This window comes from Octodon degus, unplaced genomic scaffold (genome assembly GCF_000260255.1).
Source record: "Octodon degus isolate 3935 unplaced genomic scaffold, OctDeg1.0 scaffold00040, whole genome shotgun sequence".
In the NCBI taxonomy this organism is placed as follows: domain Eukaryota; kingdom Metazoa; phylum Chordata; class Mammalia; order Rodentia; family Octodontidae; genus Octodon; species Octodon degus.
Window position 1 is genome coordinate 3,728,573 of NW_004524616.1, and position 12,109 is coordinate 3,740,681.

At 37.6% G+C, this 12,109-nt stretch overlaps 1 protein-coding gene across 7 annotated transcripts in view; it reads left to right on the plus strand.

The window, feature by feature from the left end:
* Positions 1 to 12,109, plus strand: part of Fbxo38 (F-box protein 38) — a 50,717-nt gene that overhangs the window by 6,228 nt on the left and 32,380 nt on the right. For 6 of the 7 annotated variants that reach the window (XM_004631270.2, XM_023715284.1, XM_023715285.1 and 3 more), the window contains exons 2-5: positions 2,176 to 2,364; positions 6,956 to 7,089; positions 9,908 to 10,071; positions 10,273 to 10,438. In XM_004631270.2, coding sequence (XP_004631327.1) covers positions 2,237 to 2,364; positions 6,956 to 7,089; positions 9,908 to 10,071; positions 10,273 to 10,438 — 592 coding nt within the window. In that variant the 5' untranslated portion in view covers positions 2,176 to 2,236. Of the gene's footprint in view, positions 1 to 2,175; positions 2,365 to 6,955; positions 7,090 to 9,907; positions 10,072 to 10,272; positions 10,439 to 12,109 lie in introns of those variants that run through there. The other variant, XM_023715283.1, reaches the window with a different exon arrangement.

The window sequence follows — 12,109 nt, forward strand, 5'->3', positions numbered from 1 at the left end:
AAAAAAAAAAAAAAAGTAACTTACTGCAGAAGAAAGACCTGTATGTGTTTGGTAAGACTGAGCAGGTTGTGGTGCTGCTGGAGTGAGAATACTGCAGAGTGAATGGTGTACCCTGAAGGATGAGGCGGTGTCTTATTTTTTTCTTGTTGCAGAGGCGAAGTGCTTGACCCCAGAATTAAGGAAGAAAAGGTTTATTTAGCTCCTAGTTTGTGGAGGTTTCTGTCTGTAATCAGCTGGCTCCAAGGGTGGGTGGCATGGCCCAGGGGCAACCGCTCAAGGTGGCAGAGGACAGCAAAAGGAGCAAGAGTAGAAGAGGTTGGGGCAAGCTCTTTTACATTAAATGGAGGCTACCTGCCTCACCTTGTCCATGGTCTCCTCCTGCACATGCTGGTGGTGTTTACCAAGTGAAGGCCCTGGCCCCTGCTGAGTCACTTAGTTATCCCCCTACATTTCTCAGGTTGACACAATGTATCCAGCATTTCAGTTGGAAAAAGCTTGGCCCTACAACAAAGATTTGGCATCCAGGAACCAGGATTTCTTGTAAACTGATTTTTTGTTTGCTTGTTTTTCCAAAGAAATAACACTCATGGCTAATCTAAAAATTTTACATAATACAGGAGAATATGAAATGAAAAATAAGTTTCTCACTTTACTATCTCTGTCCTCACTCAGACTTAAGCACTGTTAATATTTTTTTATGGATCTTTTCAAAATTCTGTGTCCACCAGGTGCCTGTGGTCATGAATCCACACACAGTTCTAAAATTGCATTTCTTTGGCTTCCCAGGCTGTAGGTGATTAAAAGCAACAGATTGAGGGGTGGGATAGGGAGAGACAAGGAGGCTGATACGTGCAAGAAATGAAAGCATGCATCATTACCTTTGAATGAGGGAAGAGACCATAATACACACATAGACAGGCCCGAGGACCGTGAGCAGTCACTTAGTTTAGCATTTTCCTCTCCCTTACTTCTAAGCAAAGGAATCATAGGGACACCATGCACTTTGGTGACCTCTACCCAGCTGCTGTCCACCTCCCTTCCAAGGGACTGGAGCTGTTGGAGTGTGGGAATACCACTCACTCTTACAGTATTTCTGTGGGTTCCCATCGTGTTGTGGCCTTTGAGTCCTGCAAGCAATTCAAACTCATTATCCTTTTCCTTGTTACCTTCTGCACCCTAACACTTTTGGTTTTGTTTCAGTTCCTTGTTAGAACAAAAAGCTCTTTCCCAGGGTGAAAGAACAAACACAGGCTATTTGCACCTTTAGGAATGCTTTGCTTCTTCTCTATTCCTTCTTTGCATTGTTAATTTCTGCTTTTCCTTTAGATACCTGTTTCTTCCTTAGGAAACCCCAGACTCAGACTCCCTTATCAAAAGCTACTGTTTACTTTCTTTATAGGATTTATCTCAATTTGTAATTCCAAGCTGATTTACTTGGTTATTTGGTTATCTGTTTTCACTTGCCCCCAGCATCCTTTGTTCACATTGCTAGACCCATGGTAGACATTCAGAGTAAGTACATGGGATGTAGGGTGATCTGACTGCAACATCTGTCACCCCTATTGATCACCAGGGTTGATTGGCTGAACTAGCTGGCCAGGCAGGTGTCCCCTTCCTCCCTTACCACTTGTACATCCCTCCTGAAGCTGCACACTACTAGATCAAAGAGGACAGCCACCCATAGGAGGACTGTTCGCTTCATCAGGGGTATAGAAGTAGCTTTGCTCCCCTGCTGGAACCTCCAAATAAGTTCTCAAAATAAGTACATGAAGCCATGCCTAAAATAATGAAACTTTAAATGAACTTCCTTTCTGCTGTCAACCTAGCCTGCTTTTCTATCTATAATATCTTGACTACTAAATAGACCAACATTTCATATAAACTCTTTTCTGGTCTGCTATTATTAAAATATTTCCACATTGACAGTTGAGTACTTCTTTACTTTTTTAGCCTCCTTGGAAAGATGATCTCATTATGTAGTTGAGGCTGGCTTTAAACTCATGGTATAGCCTCAGCTGGCCTGAGCTCCTGGTGATCCTTCTAGAGAGCTGAGTTAAAGACAGGCACCACTAGAGCTGCTTTGTAAACACTGTTCTACAAAGGTTTTAGTAGGGAATTTTGGCTTGGGTTTGGTGTATTGCTTTTGCTTTATTCTGTTCTCTGCTTGCTTTTCAGGTGCTTTGAACCCAGATAACCAGGAGAAGAGATTTGCTTTCATACTAGAGAGAACACAGTAATGGGGCCACGAAAGAAAAGTGTTAAAACGTGTCTCATAAATAATGAAAGCCCAGAGGAAGTGATACCGGATGAAACAAAGGACTACATGAATCAACTTTCACATGAAGTACTTTGCCATATATTTAGGTAAGATTTTGTTAGGTTGAATTCCATCTTCCTGGAATGTAAAAGAACAAACCCTAGTGCTCTACTTTTTAATGTGGTTACCACTAGCTCTATGTAGAGTTTAAATTTAAATTACTTGGGCCAGGAATGTAGCTCAGCAGCACAGTGCCTACCTCCCATTGCAAGGCCCTGTGTTTGATTTTTCAGTACCAAAAAAGAAACTAGAAAGAAAAAAAAAAAAAAAAGACCCCCTCCCTCCTGTAAAACTTAAGTTACTTGAGAGGCTGAAACAGGGGGATCGCAAGTTTGTAGTAAGGTATGTCTCCATAGATAAACGGGAAATTTATGCTCAGTTGTATTAGTTGATGTTTCAGGTGCTTATTAAACATTATAGAAACACTTGCATAGAAACATTAAACAGTGTGTGTGACTTTTTTCAACCTTACCTGCAGTGAGAAACCTGTTTTGTTGAATGTACACATATATGGAAGTGGTTAAAACAAAAACTTTATGTGGGAGGGGGTTGTAGCTAAGCAGTAGAGTGCTTTATTAGCATCTGCAAAGCCCTGGGTTCCATTCTTAGTACTGCCAAAAAATAAAGATTTGTGAAAAAATGCCCATTGTCCTGTATGCAGTGTTTTTGTCTACATTAAAATTTTTATTAATATAACATTTTTTCAAAAAACAAATTTAGAAGTTTTTTTAATTAAACTGCATTACAATAGCAGATATGTATGTGGCTAGAAATAGAAAAATTGTGCCATTGCAGATTTTATTCCTTCTTGTTGTCTTTATTACAACATTCTAATAAATATAGTCTGACATCCCTAGGTTTACTGTTTACTAGTGGTGGACCAGTGATAGATGCAAAGGTGGTATAAGAATTCTATGAGACAGTGCTTTTGAAGCACTCATTGCATTTCAGGCACTCATTGTGTGACATAAATGTCTGTTCTCTGTTAGTAATTTTTTTCATGTTGCTATGTAGTATTTGTAATTACAATTATAGTCCCTGCTTCCTGTCCCTTCGAATGTGTATGTACAGTGTGACATAGTTGCCATTTCTCTTATTAACCACATACGGATTTTTCCAGCTTTTCTCTTTGTTGTAGTTGTAATTGCAATTTGGTTTTCTTTCCTTTTTTTTTTTTTTTTTTTAATTTTTTTATTTTTAGGGAAGGGTCTATAGGGTGTTTAGGGTCTCACTACTAGATAGGACTTGTAGTGATGCGCCTGTTTACAGCCTCCCAAGAGCTTGGATTACAGATGTGTGCCACCATACCTAGTCTCAGTTGCTGACTCAGCGCGCCTCGGGGGGCAGGACTGGTATGGCAGGCCCGGGGATCAAACTCCCAGCCCCTGCACCTGCTTGCAGGTGCTTTAATCTGCTGAGCTATTTGGCCGGCCCAATTTTCTAAGCATTTGAATTTGTTTTACACTCTTTATCTAGAAAAAGTTCTTATAAATGAACTGAAATTTTTAGTGTGTTGATTTTTTACAAGTACTGGACATAGCAGTGATAAAATTATTTTAAAGAACTTTGGGTACTTCATTTTTGTCTTCTAATAGACATCTATTTTAGTCTTTATCTTCTACAGTTCATTATTTTGTGACATACATAGTTGTTTAGTTCTGTCTGAATATAAAAGCCCAATTAAAATAATAGGTTTTTAAAAAATAATGATTTAGGGTAAATAGTTAGATTTGGTGTTGATGAAGATAGCTAGACAGAAGGGGAAAAGACAGAAATATTAGACTGTGTAGATTCAAATACTTGTGATTTAGTTCATAATAAAAGTGATATTCAGATAAAGAAAAGATGGGTATGATTATTTAATGGTAGTATCATATCTATAAACCACTTGGAGAAAGAGATAAAAACCTGTCTTCATTTCTTACCTTATACCTAAAATGAAGAGTTAAACAACAAAGCCATTATAATTCTGAAAGAAAATATAAATAAAATTGCTTTTAGGGTGGATGTTAGAAATTTTTCAGTGATCATTGTGTGCTATATACCTCTCCTGAATTGTACTGTACTCTATAAAGATATATAAGTATGTCCAGTAAAATAGTAAGTTTTAAATGTTAAGATTATGAACAAATTAGACCATTTTAATTTGAAAATAGGTCAGGTAACATTTTGCAGTTAAATAGAATATTCAAATAGTAGGGGTGAAATCAAGTAGAGAATCTTATCCTGGGTCTAATGAAGAAAACATACAGCAAATTGGCAGAACATAAAATGCACATTTTCACCTGACTCTAATCCTAGCAATCAAGGAATATAGGGCAAGAGGATCACAGTTTGAACCCAGCTGGGCAACTTACTGAGATTCAGTCTCAAAAGAAACATTTTTATAAAAGGTAGGGGATGTAGCTCCCCTAAAAAGGCAGAATGAAAGAAGAACCATGAGTTCTTGTGAGATTTTTGTTCTAAAGATAAACAGATCTTTTTTTTTTTTTTTAGGCTTCTAAACTTTTATCTATATTTTTACCTGTTCTAATGGTCTGTTAACTATTTAACATGTGCTCATGAAACAAGAACTTGGGCACTCTTTAAAAGAAACCTAAGTTTGCATTTTTTCTAAAGTGTGAAACAATGTTTATATGCCTTTTGAACTTTGCTAGCTCTTACGTATCTGTGTAAAATACACCTTTTTCTTCCTAGGAATAATATGAAGTAAAGTCATCTTAATTTTTTTTTTAAATTACTGATCTGTTTTTATTAAAAGGAAGTATAAAATTAACCCAGAGAGTATTTTAACTAAGAATCAGTTATTTGGAAAAAAATGTTGAGGTGGCAAAGCGATTTAGGATAAAAATGTGTAGCCGTGTAGTTTCTGAAAATTACTTATAGTTAAGTTATAGAGATGGTTGGTCAAGTTGTATCTAACAATGCTGTTTTGGTAGGAAATTTGATAGGATTCTAGTTCATTTTAAAAAAGAAGAGAGAATGGCAAGAGGTAGAAAAAAATGGAGCACGTAAATATTTAACACACATAGCTAGACTTTCTAAAGTTAGCATAATTTCTAGAAATTAGAGTCTGCCCCAACTGTTGACATCCATTTTCCCACTGTACCTTGCTGCTTGGCTTCGCAGGTCTAACTTTCTGACCCAATTTCATTACTTATAAAGTGGAATAAAGATAGTGTCTGCCAGATTAGTGAAGATTCTAGAGGGTAATGGAAGATAACAATCAGCTGGAATTTGAAGATAACATAATGAAGGGATTATATACAAAAGAGTAGATAGGGTTGAATGAAGCAGTAAGGGAATTGAAACTCTTCTAGGTGCCACATAGCCTCAGGAAGCCAGCATTACTATGTCTAGCTCTTTCTCTGGCACTTCTCAATAGCAAAGTCAGCTGTAAGACTTGAGGGCTAGCAGCTACTTAGTTTGTAAGGTCGTGTGAAGCAGACCACAGGTTAGCATTTATGATGCAGTGTAGGCTCAAGAAGTAACTTGTACTTTAAAAAATCTGTGTGTGTGTGTGTGTGTGTGTGTGTGTGTGTGTATAAGGATGTTAACGGAAAGAGATGAAATTTTTCTGACTTCAGAGTCTACACTGGTATTTGAAATAAAGTACAAGTAACTAAAAACTTTCAGGAAGAAAGAGATAATAAAGGAATTGGGAAGGAGGAAGCTGTGGGCCAAATGAAGTGTCCTCACTTAATAATACTCAGCCCCATACTTATATCACTGTGTATAACATGAAAGGATGAAAGGTATAAAAGATTGAGGAGAAGTTATATGTTATAAAACAATATGCATATACATTGATGGAGAAATTGTTAGTGTTTCTAGGAGTAGGGCCAAGGGATGATTGAGAAGAAAGGGAGTCAGTAACAGGAAAGAGATTATGTAAAAAATATCAAAATAATACTGGCCATATTTAAGTTGCTTAGTTTTGTCTGATCTTTTTTACCTTTCTTTATCATCATAACTTGAAAAGCACTGTTTTCTCACTGTCTCATTATTGGGGCACGACACCCAGCACCCACAACTTAAAGGCGGAAAGGTATATTGTGGCTTAACAATTTTTAAAGGAGTCAGTTCATAGTTGACTGGCTCTGAGTCAGCAAGGCCAAGGTGGAAGGGCCGGAGCACAGGACAGCTGTCCATCCCATGACACACAGGGTATGACTTTGGAGGTCATGTGCCCAGTGACTGCCTCTTCCAGCCATGTGCACCTTCCTAGCAGCAGGGCAGCTATGACTGTGTTAATGGGTTAGTCCACTGGTGAGCATGCTATGCCTATGACCCATTCACTTTTCCTGAAGCCCACTTCTGAACAGGCAGACAGACATTCATACTATGCACTGTTTTTATCTTTCTTCCTTTATTTATTTATTTTAATTTTCTTTACCCAGGGAAATTTCAAAGAAGATAGGTTTTATTACATGCCCTATGGAGAGTTCAACACTTTCAGTATTTAAATATTGCTGACTTAACCTGTTGAACCTGTGTGGTCTAGGCTTGTTAGCTGTGCAGCGCTGAGTGTTCTAAGATCTCATTTCGTTTGAAGGGTAGGAGAGTGGAGGAAGGAAAACATAGTGAAAGGAAGTATGTACCTACTTGATAAATATGAGTTTCTTTCTCTCACAAAAGGTACCTCCCTCTGCAGGATATCATGTGTATGGAATGTCTTTCCCGGAAGCTGAAGGAAGCAGTGACCCTATATCTAAGAGTTGTGAGGGTAGTGGATCTCTGTGCGGGACGTTGGTGGGAATATATGCCCAGTGGTAAGTATGTTTAGCCTGTAAGGTATAGTAGAGCCCTTTTGGAGAGTGACCGTGATTCCATGAAATACACCACTTTGTCTTGAGAAAAGCAATCAAGTCACTTTGTTTGTAAGGAGGTTGAATTTTATCCAAATTGCTCACATTGGCTTTACGTGGGTAAAATGCATTTTGCTTGAAGTTTTACTGTTTTAGTGGCCTGTTATTTTCATTTCCTTATCCTTAAGTAAGCATCTTCAGTGTGTGACATACATATATGATTGGATACTTAATAAGCTCTTAATCACTACATGTGATAAATACACGTGTGTCATATTGGACAGGGTGGCCTATATTCTTTGGTGTAGGTTTTCTGGTGAACAGTGACATTCTCCATCATAGTTTTCCTCTATACTCAAAACGTTGCTCCCTGGTTAAATATTTGTCCACTACTCTAAAGTTACTTAAATAGAGCACAGGAATTGCACTTCTGAGGCTCAGATTTCTTCAGTTGTTTTTAAAAGCCCACTTTAACTGGGCATGATGATACACATTGGTATGTAACCTTAAGCACTCAGGAGCCTGAGGCAGATGTCTTACAGTTTGAAGGCCAGCCTGGGCAACTTAGCAAAACCCTGTCTGAAAATGAAAAGTAAAATAGATATGAGGTCATAGATATGGGGTGTTAGAGCCATTACTAAGCATGTGCAAGCTCCAGGGCTCAATCTCCAATTGAAAAAAATCTTTCACTGGGTCTTAGATATACTCAAATCTGAGTTCTCCAATTCTTCAGAATTAGCAGCCTGAACTACAGCAGATGACCTCAGAGACAGTCATGAAAGAAAATTGATGATTTTAGCTAAGCAAAACACCTCTGAAAGGGAAGAATTGAAGAGGCCCAGTCAATACTCCCTTTTGGTTAAGGCCAGTACAATAATTGGTGCACTTCACTGTTTTAACAGTTCCGAAGCATTTCTGATTGTCCTTTTGCTATACTGTCCAGATCATGAGACTGAAAATATGAAGATGCAGAGAGGGATTAAAAACAAAACAATACAAGCCTTAACTGAAATACAAAGCTAAGGAGATGATTCTTACTCTATAGGACAGATCAGACCACCCCTTGGATACTAGAATGTTATGCAATGTGAGGTCCTGTGCTTTTCACCTCTCGTAGTTAGCCAGAAAGAAGAATATTGCAGGTACCTGGGAGTGGAACTTAGCTGATGGAGGCATACCATGGCTATCTTTAAATCCTTAACAAATCATTCTAAGGGGAAGAGATTCTTCTTATTCCAGAGAGGGATCATTTATGTATAAAGTCAAGAAGTAAGGTGATGCTAAAATGACTGTCTTGCTCTTAGATTTGCTGTTGTAGATATTAAGTCCGCAGTGCTCAGGTGGGATCAGTGCTCTGTAGAGACAGAACGACTGTCGGGTACATGGTACAATCTTAGTATTGACATTATTCTTATCAAATTAGGAAAGAATTAGTATGCATTGTTCTGATACATACCTGTGTACATATGTTCTGATACATACCTGTGTACATATGTTCTTTCCAGAACATTTCTGCCAAGAATATTAAAGAGAAGTGGAGCATTCTCTAGCCTAAGAGATCAAACTATCTTTTCATTAGTAACATCTTGGAGTTTGTTCGATTAGTTTATTAGTTTATTAGTACCACCCCTCAAGAGTTTAGTATTTTATGGTTTATATATGGAATTTCTTTCGAGACTCAAACCATTTGTGTAAAGAAAGTAAAACTCCCATTTATGGTGAGAGGTAGCATATATAGTATGACAAAAGAAAATAAACTTCAGTAGGGTACTGACTTGGTAGAAGTCTGGTACTGCCACTTGGTAACTCAAACTCCCTATTTCAATATTTACGTTTGTAAATGAAGTGATAACTTTTTCACTTAGGAGAATAAGTGGGAAAATGTTTTAAATAGTTCATTCAGTAAGGGTTATTGTACAAGGGAGTAATTAAAACTGCTAAAATTACAGGTATGAAGTAACCTCCAAGGTCACATTTTACCAGACTTAACTTTTACAATTCTCAATTAGCATATTGGTAGTGGCCCTGTACAAGCAGAATAGCTTTTGAAAGCTGGTACTTCAGACTTGGTCATTTGATTCTTCCTTTTATTTTTGAGAGTTGATATTTCTGTTGTTAATGAGCAGACAGTTGGCTTTCAGGCACCTTCCATGGCCCCAGGAATAGATAAACTACCATCTCTATGTCACTTGTCTGCTTGCCCTTTGAGTCAGTAGCGCCTGCTGCAGAAGTCATGTGCGTTTTTCTGCTCCTGTCTAGTTGGTTTCCTGCAGGGAGCACAGCTTGCTAAGATAAATGACTCCCTGTCAATTCAGTGTTCTTTTAGTTTGGATGACGTATTCTTTTAGCCAGCTTTCACCTATCGTTCAAAAGAAAAACTGCCTGATATGGCAGGAGTTATAGTGAAGTAGAGAAGTGGATCCCATCAACAAGGTGGGGTCAGGTGTGTGGCCCTGTCCAGTCCTCTAAGTGCTTGTATCCACATCTTCTTGGTTAAATATGTGGTGTTAGACTTTCATGCCTTAAAAGGAACAACAAAAGGCAGTAAGAAATTAAAAGCCTTAGGAATAAAGAAGCACATCAGGGTATGTAGAGAGGCTTACACATTTCCTGTGGTACAGAGGAGTATATCTTCTGTTGTAACCATCTGCTCAACTCTTGTGTTAATGCTGGCTTATGAAAAATTTAAAAATAAACTTTTATTTGATGAAACTAACAGTACCTAGTAAATGTTCATGAACAGAAAGATGCACTTGGCTTTAATGACTTCTGAACTTCTCAGGCTTCACAGATTCCAGTTTCTTAACACTTTTGAAGAAAATGCCAGATGTTGAACAGCTCTATGGCCTGCACCCTCGGTACTTGGAGAGACGGAGAGTAAGGGGCCACGAAGCTTTCAGCATTCCGGGTGTCCTAGAAGCTTTACAGGCATGCCCAAACTTGGTGGTGAGTACACCTTAGGCTTTGATGTCAACTGCTTGATCATATAATGGATCAAAAAAATAATAGAAGCTGTTTACTCACACATAGATACTAACCACAGCTAACTTCTCACTTCCATCACCTAGTGTCTTGTGATACTGAGATAAATGTGTGGAATGTTAATGGAAAAGCCTTTCTTATGCTTGCTTTGGTGCTGTTTTATAGGGTGTGGAAACATCACATTTGGAATTAGTAGAATCCATTTGGACGTATATGCCACATGTTCATATTTTGGGCAAATTTCGTAATCGTAACGGAGCATTTCCAATTCCTCCTGAAAATAAACTGAAAATTCCTATAGGAGCCAAAATTCAAACTTTACATTTAGTTGGTGAGTATTAGTTCATAGGTCACTTGCAACTCCTTAGAATGTCACATAACTAAATATTTACTAAAAAGAAATAATGAAGATAGTTTGTTGATTGATGAAAGCCAAGAAAAACAAGTGCTTATTATTTAGATTTCTATAACAATTCAGGCTTCTCAGTAAGACCTCTCAGGGGACAGTACCACTCTATGATTAATCTGTTCCTTTCTTAAAGATGGATATTTTTAGAGTTTCATTTTATTTTGTTCCAGAATGTTGTCCTGAATTTTGTAACATCTGCCCTTTAGTCCTCATTCTGCCCTCTAGAGAGGGTCTCTGTAGTACAGTTTTTTTGTGATGATAGAGATGTTCTACATTTGTACTATTCAGTGGGATAATGCAGTGTCGCTAGTCAAACAGAGGAACCCAATTTTTATTTTGTTAATTTATTTAAATTTAAATAGCTAGATATAGGTAGCTGTTACTTCAAGTAGATGGTGATGTTTTATCTAGAACATCACCAATAAAAAAATCTTAGCTGTTTACTTATGTGTATATTCTCCAAGCAAAAAAATTACCTTATATTCTTCATCCCAGAACCAACAGAAAACTCCTGCTACTTAAGTTTGTCCCTAAAGCATGGAAATAGGTTGGTCTTATTCCAAAAATATTTTCTTTGCATTAGTCCCAGTGTATATCCTTCATCTAAATATTCTTTGAAGTTCTCTAGGGGCTGGGGAGATGGCTGAGTAGAATAAGCACTTCCCTGGCAAGCACAAGGGTCTGAGTTCAATCCCCGGTTCCGCAAAAAAGAAAAAGAAATTCTCCAAAATGTGAACTAAATTAAATTAGGGCAGATATTTTTCTCTAATTTGCTATCTTTAGCTTAGTTTTCTAAAAGCAGTTTTGGGGGGTCCTGTATTAATACAGTTTGACTGTATATATTTATATTTCATTCCATATAGATGGTGATATTTAATCTAGAACATCACCAATAAAAACTCCTAGTTGTTTACTTATGTGTATATTCTTCAAGCAAAAAAATTACCTTATATTCTTCATCCCTGAACCAACAGAATTGGTTGTTTGGAATATATTATGTTCCAAATATTATTCTTATTATTAAGGAAGTTCCAAAAAACTGGAAATTTCTGAAACTGTCAGATGGTAAAACAGAGGTAACAGGAATGATAAGGGTTAGGTCTTAATATAAGAGTTATGTCAGGGCTGGCCTTGATAGCTCAGCAAACTAAAGCGCCTGCTTATACAGAGCATAGCAGCTGGGGTGTGCTCCCTGGGAGCACAGAGACAGCAATGGAGACTGGGCGTGGTGGCGCAGGCCTATAATCCCAGCACTTGGAAGGCTGTAAACAGGAGATTCACTACAAGTCCGATCTTTGTAGTCAGACCCTCAACACCTTGTAGATCCTGCCCTAAGTACAGGGGGAAAAAAAGTTATGTGGACAACTACGGAAAAAGAGTGAAGATTTCTAGCAGCCCTTCATTTATAAGATAAAGGAGTGATCCTAATTAGGTATTGGAATATCTCGTTTATAATATAAGCTTTTTAAGATCAATGACCACTTTTATGTCTGTTTTATATCTTTTGTATGTCATAATTCATTGCGAAGATTAAGTTATATTAAGCTAATTTATATGATTGATTCAAGAGGTTAACACTGTGATGGTGGTAAA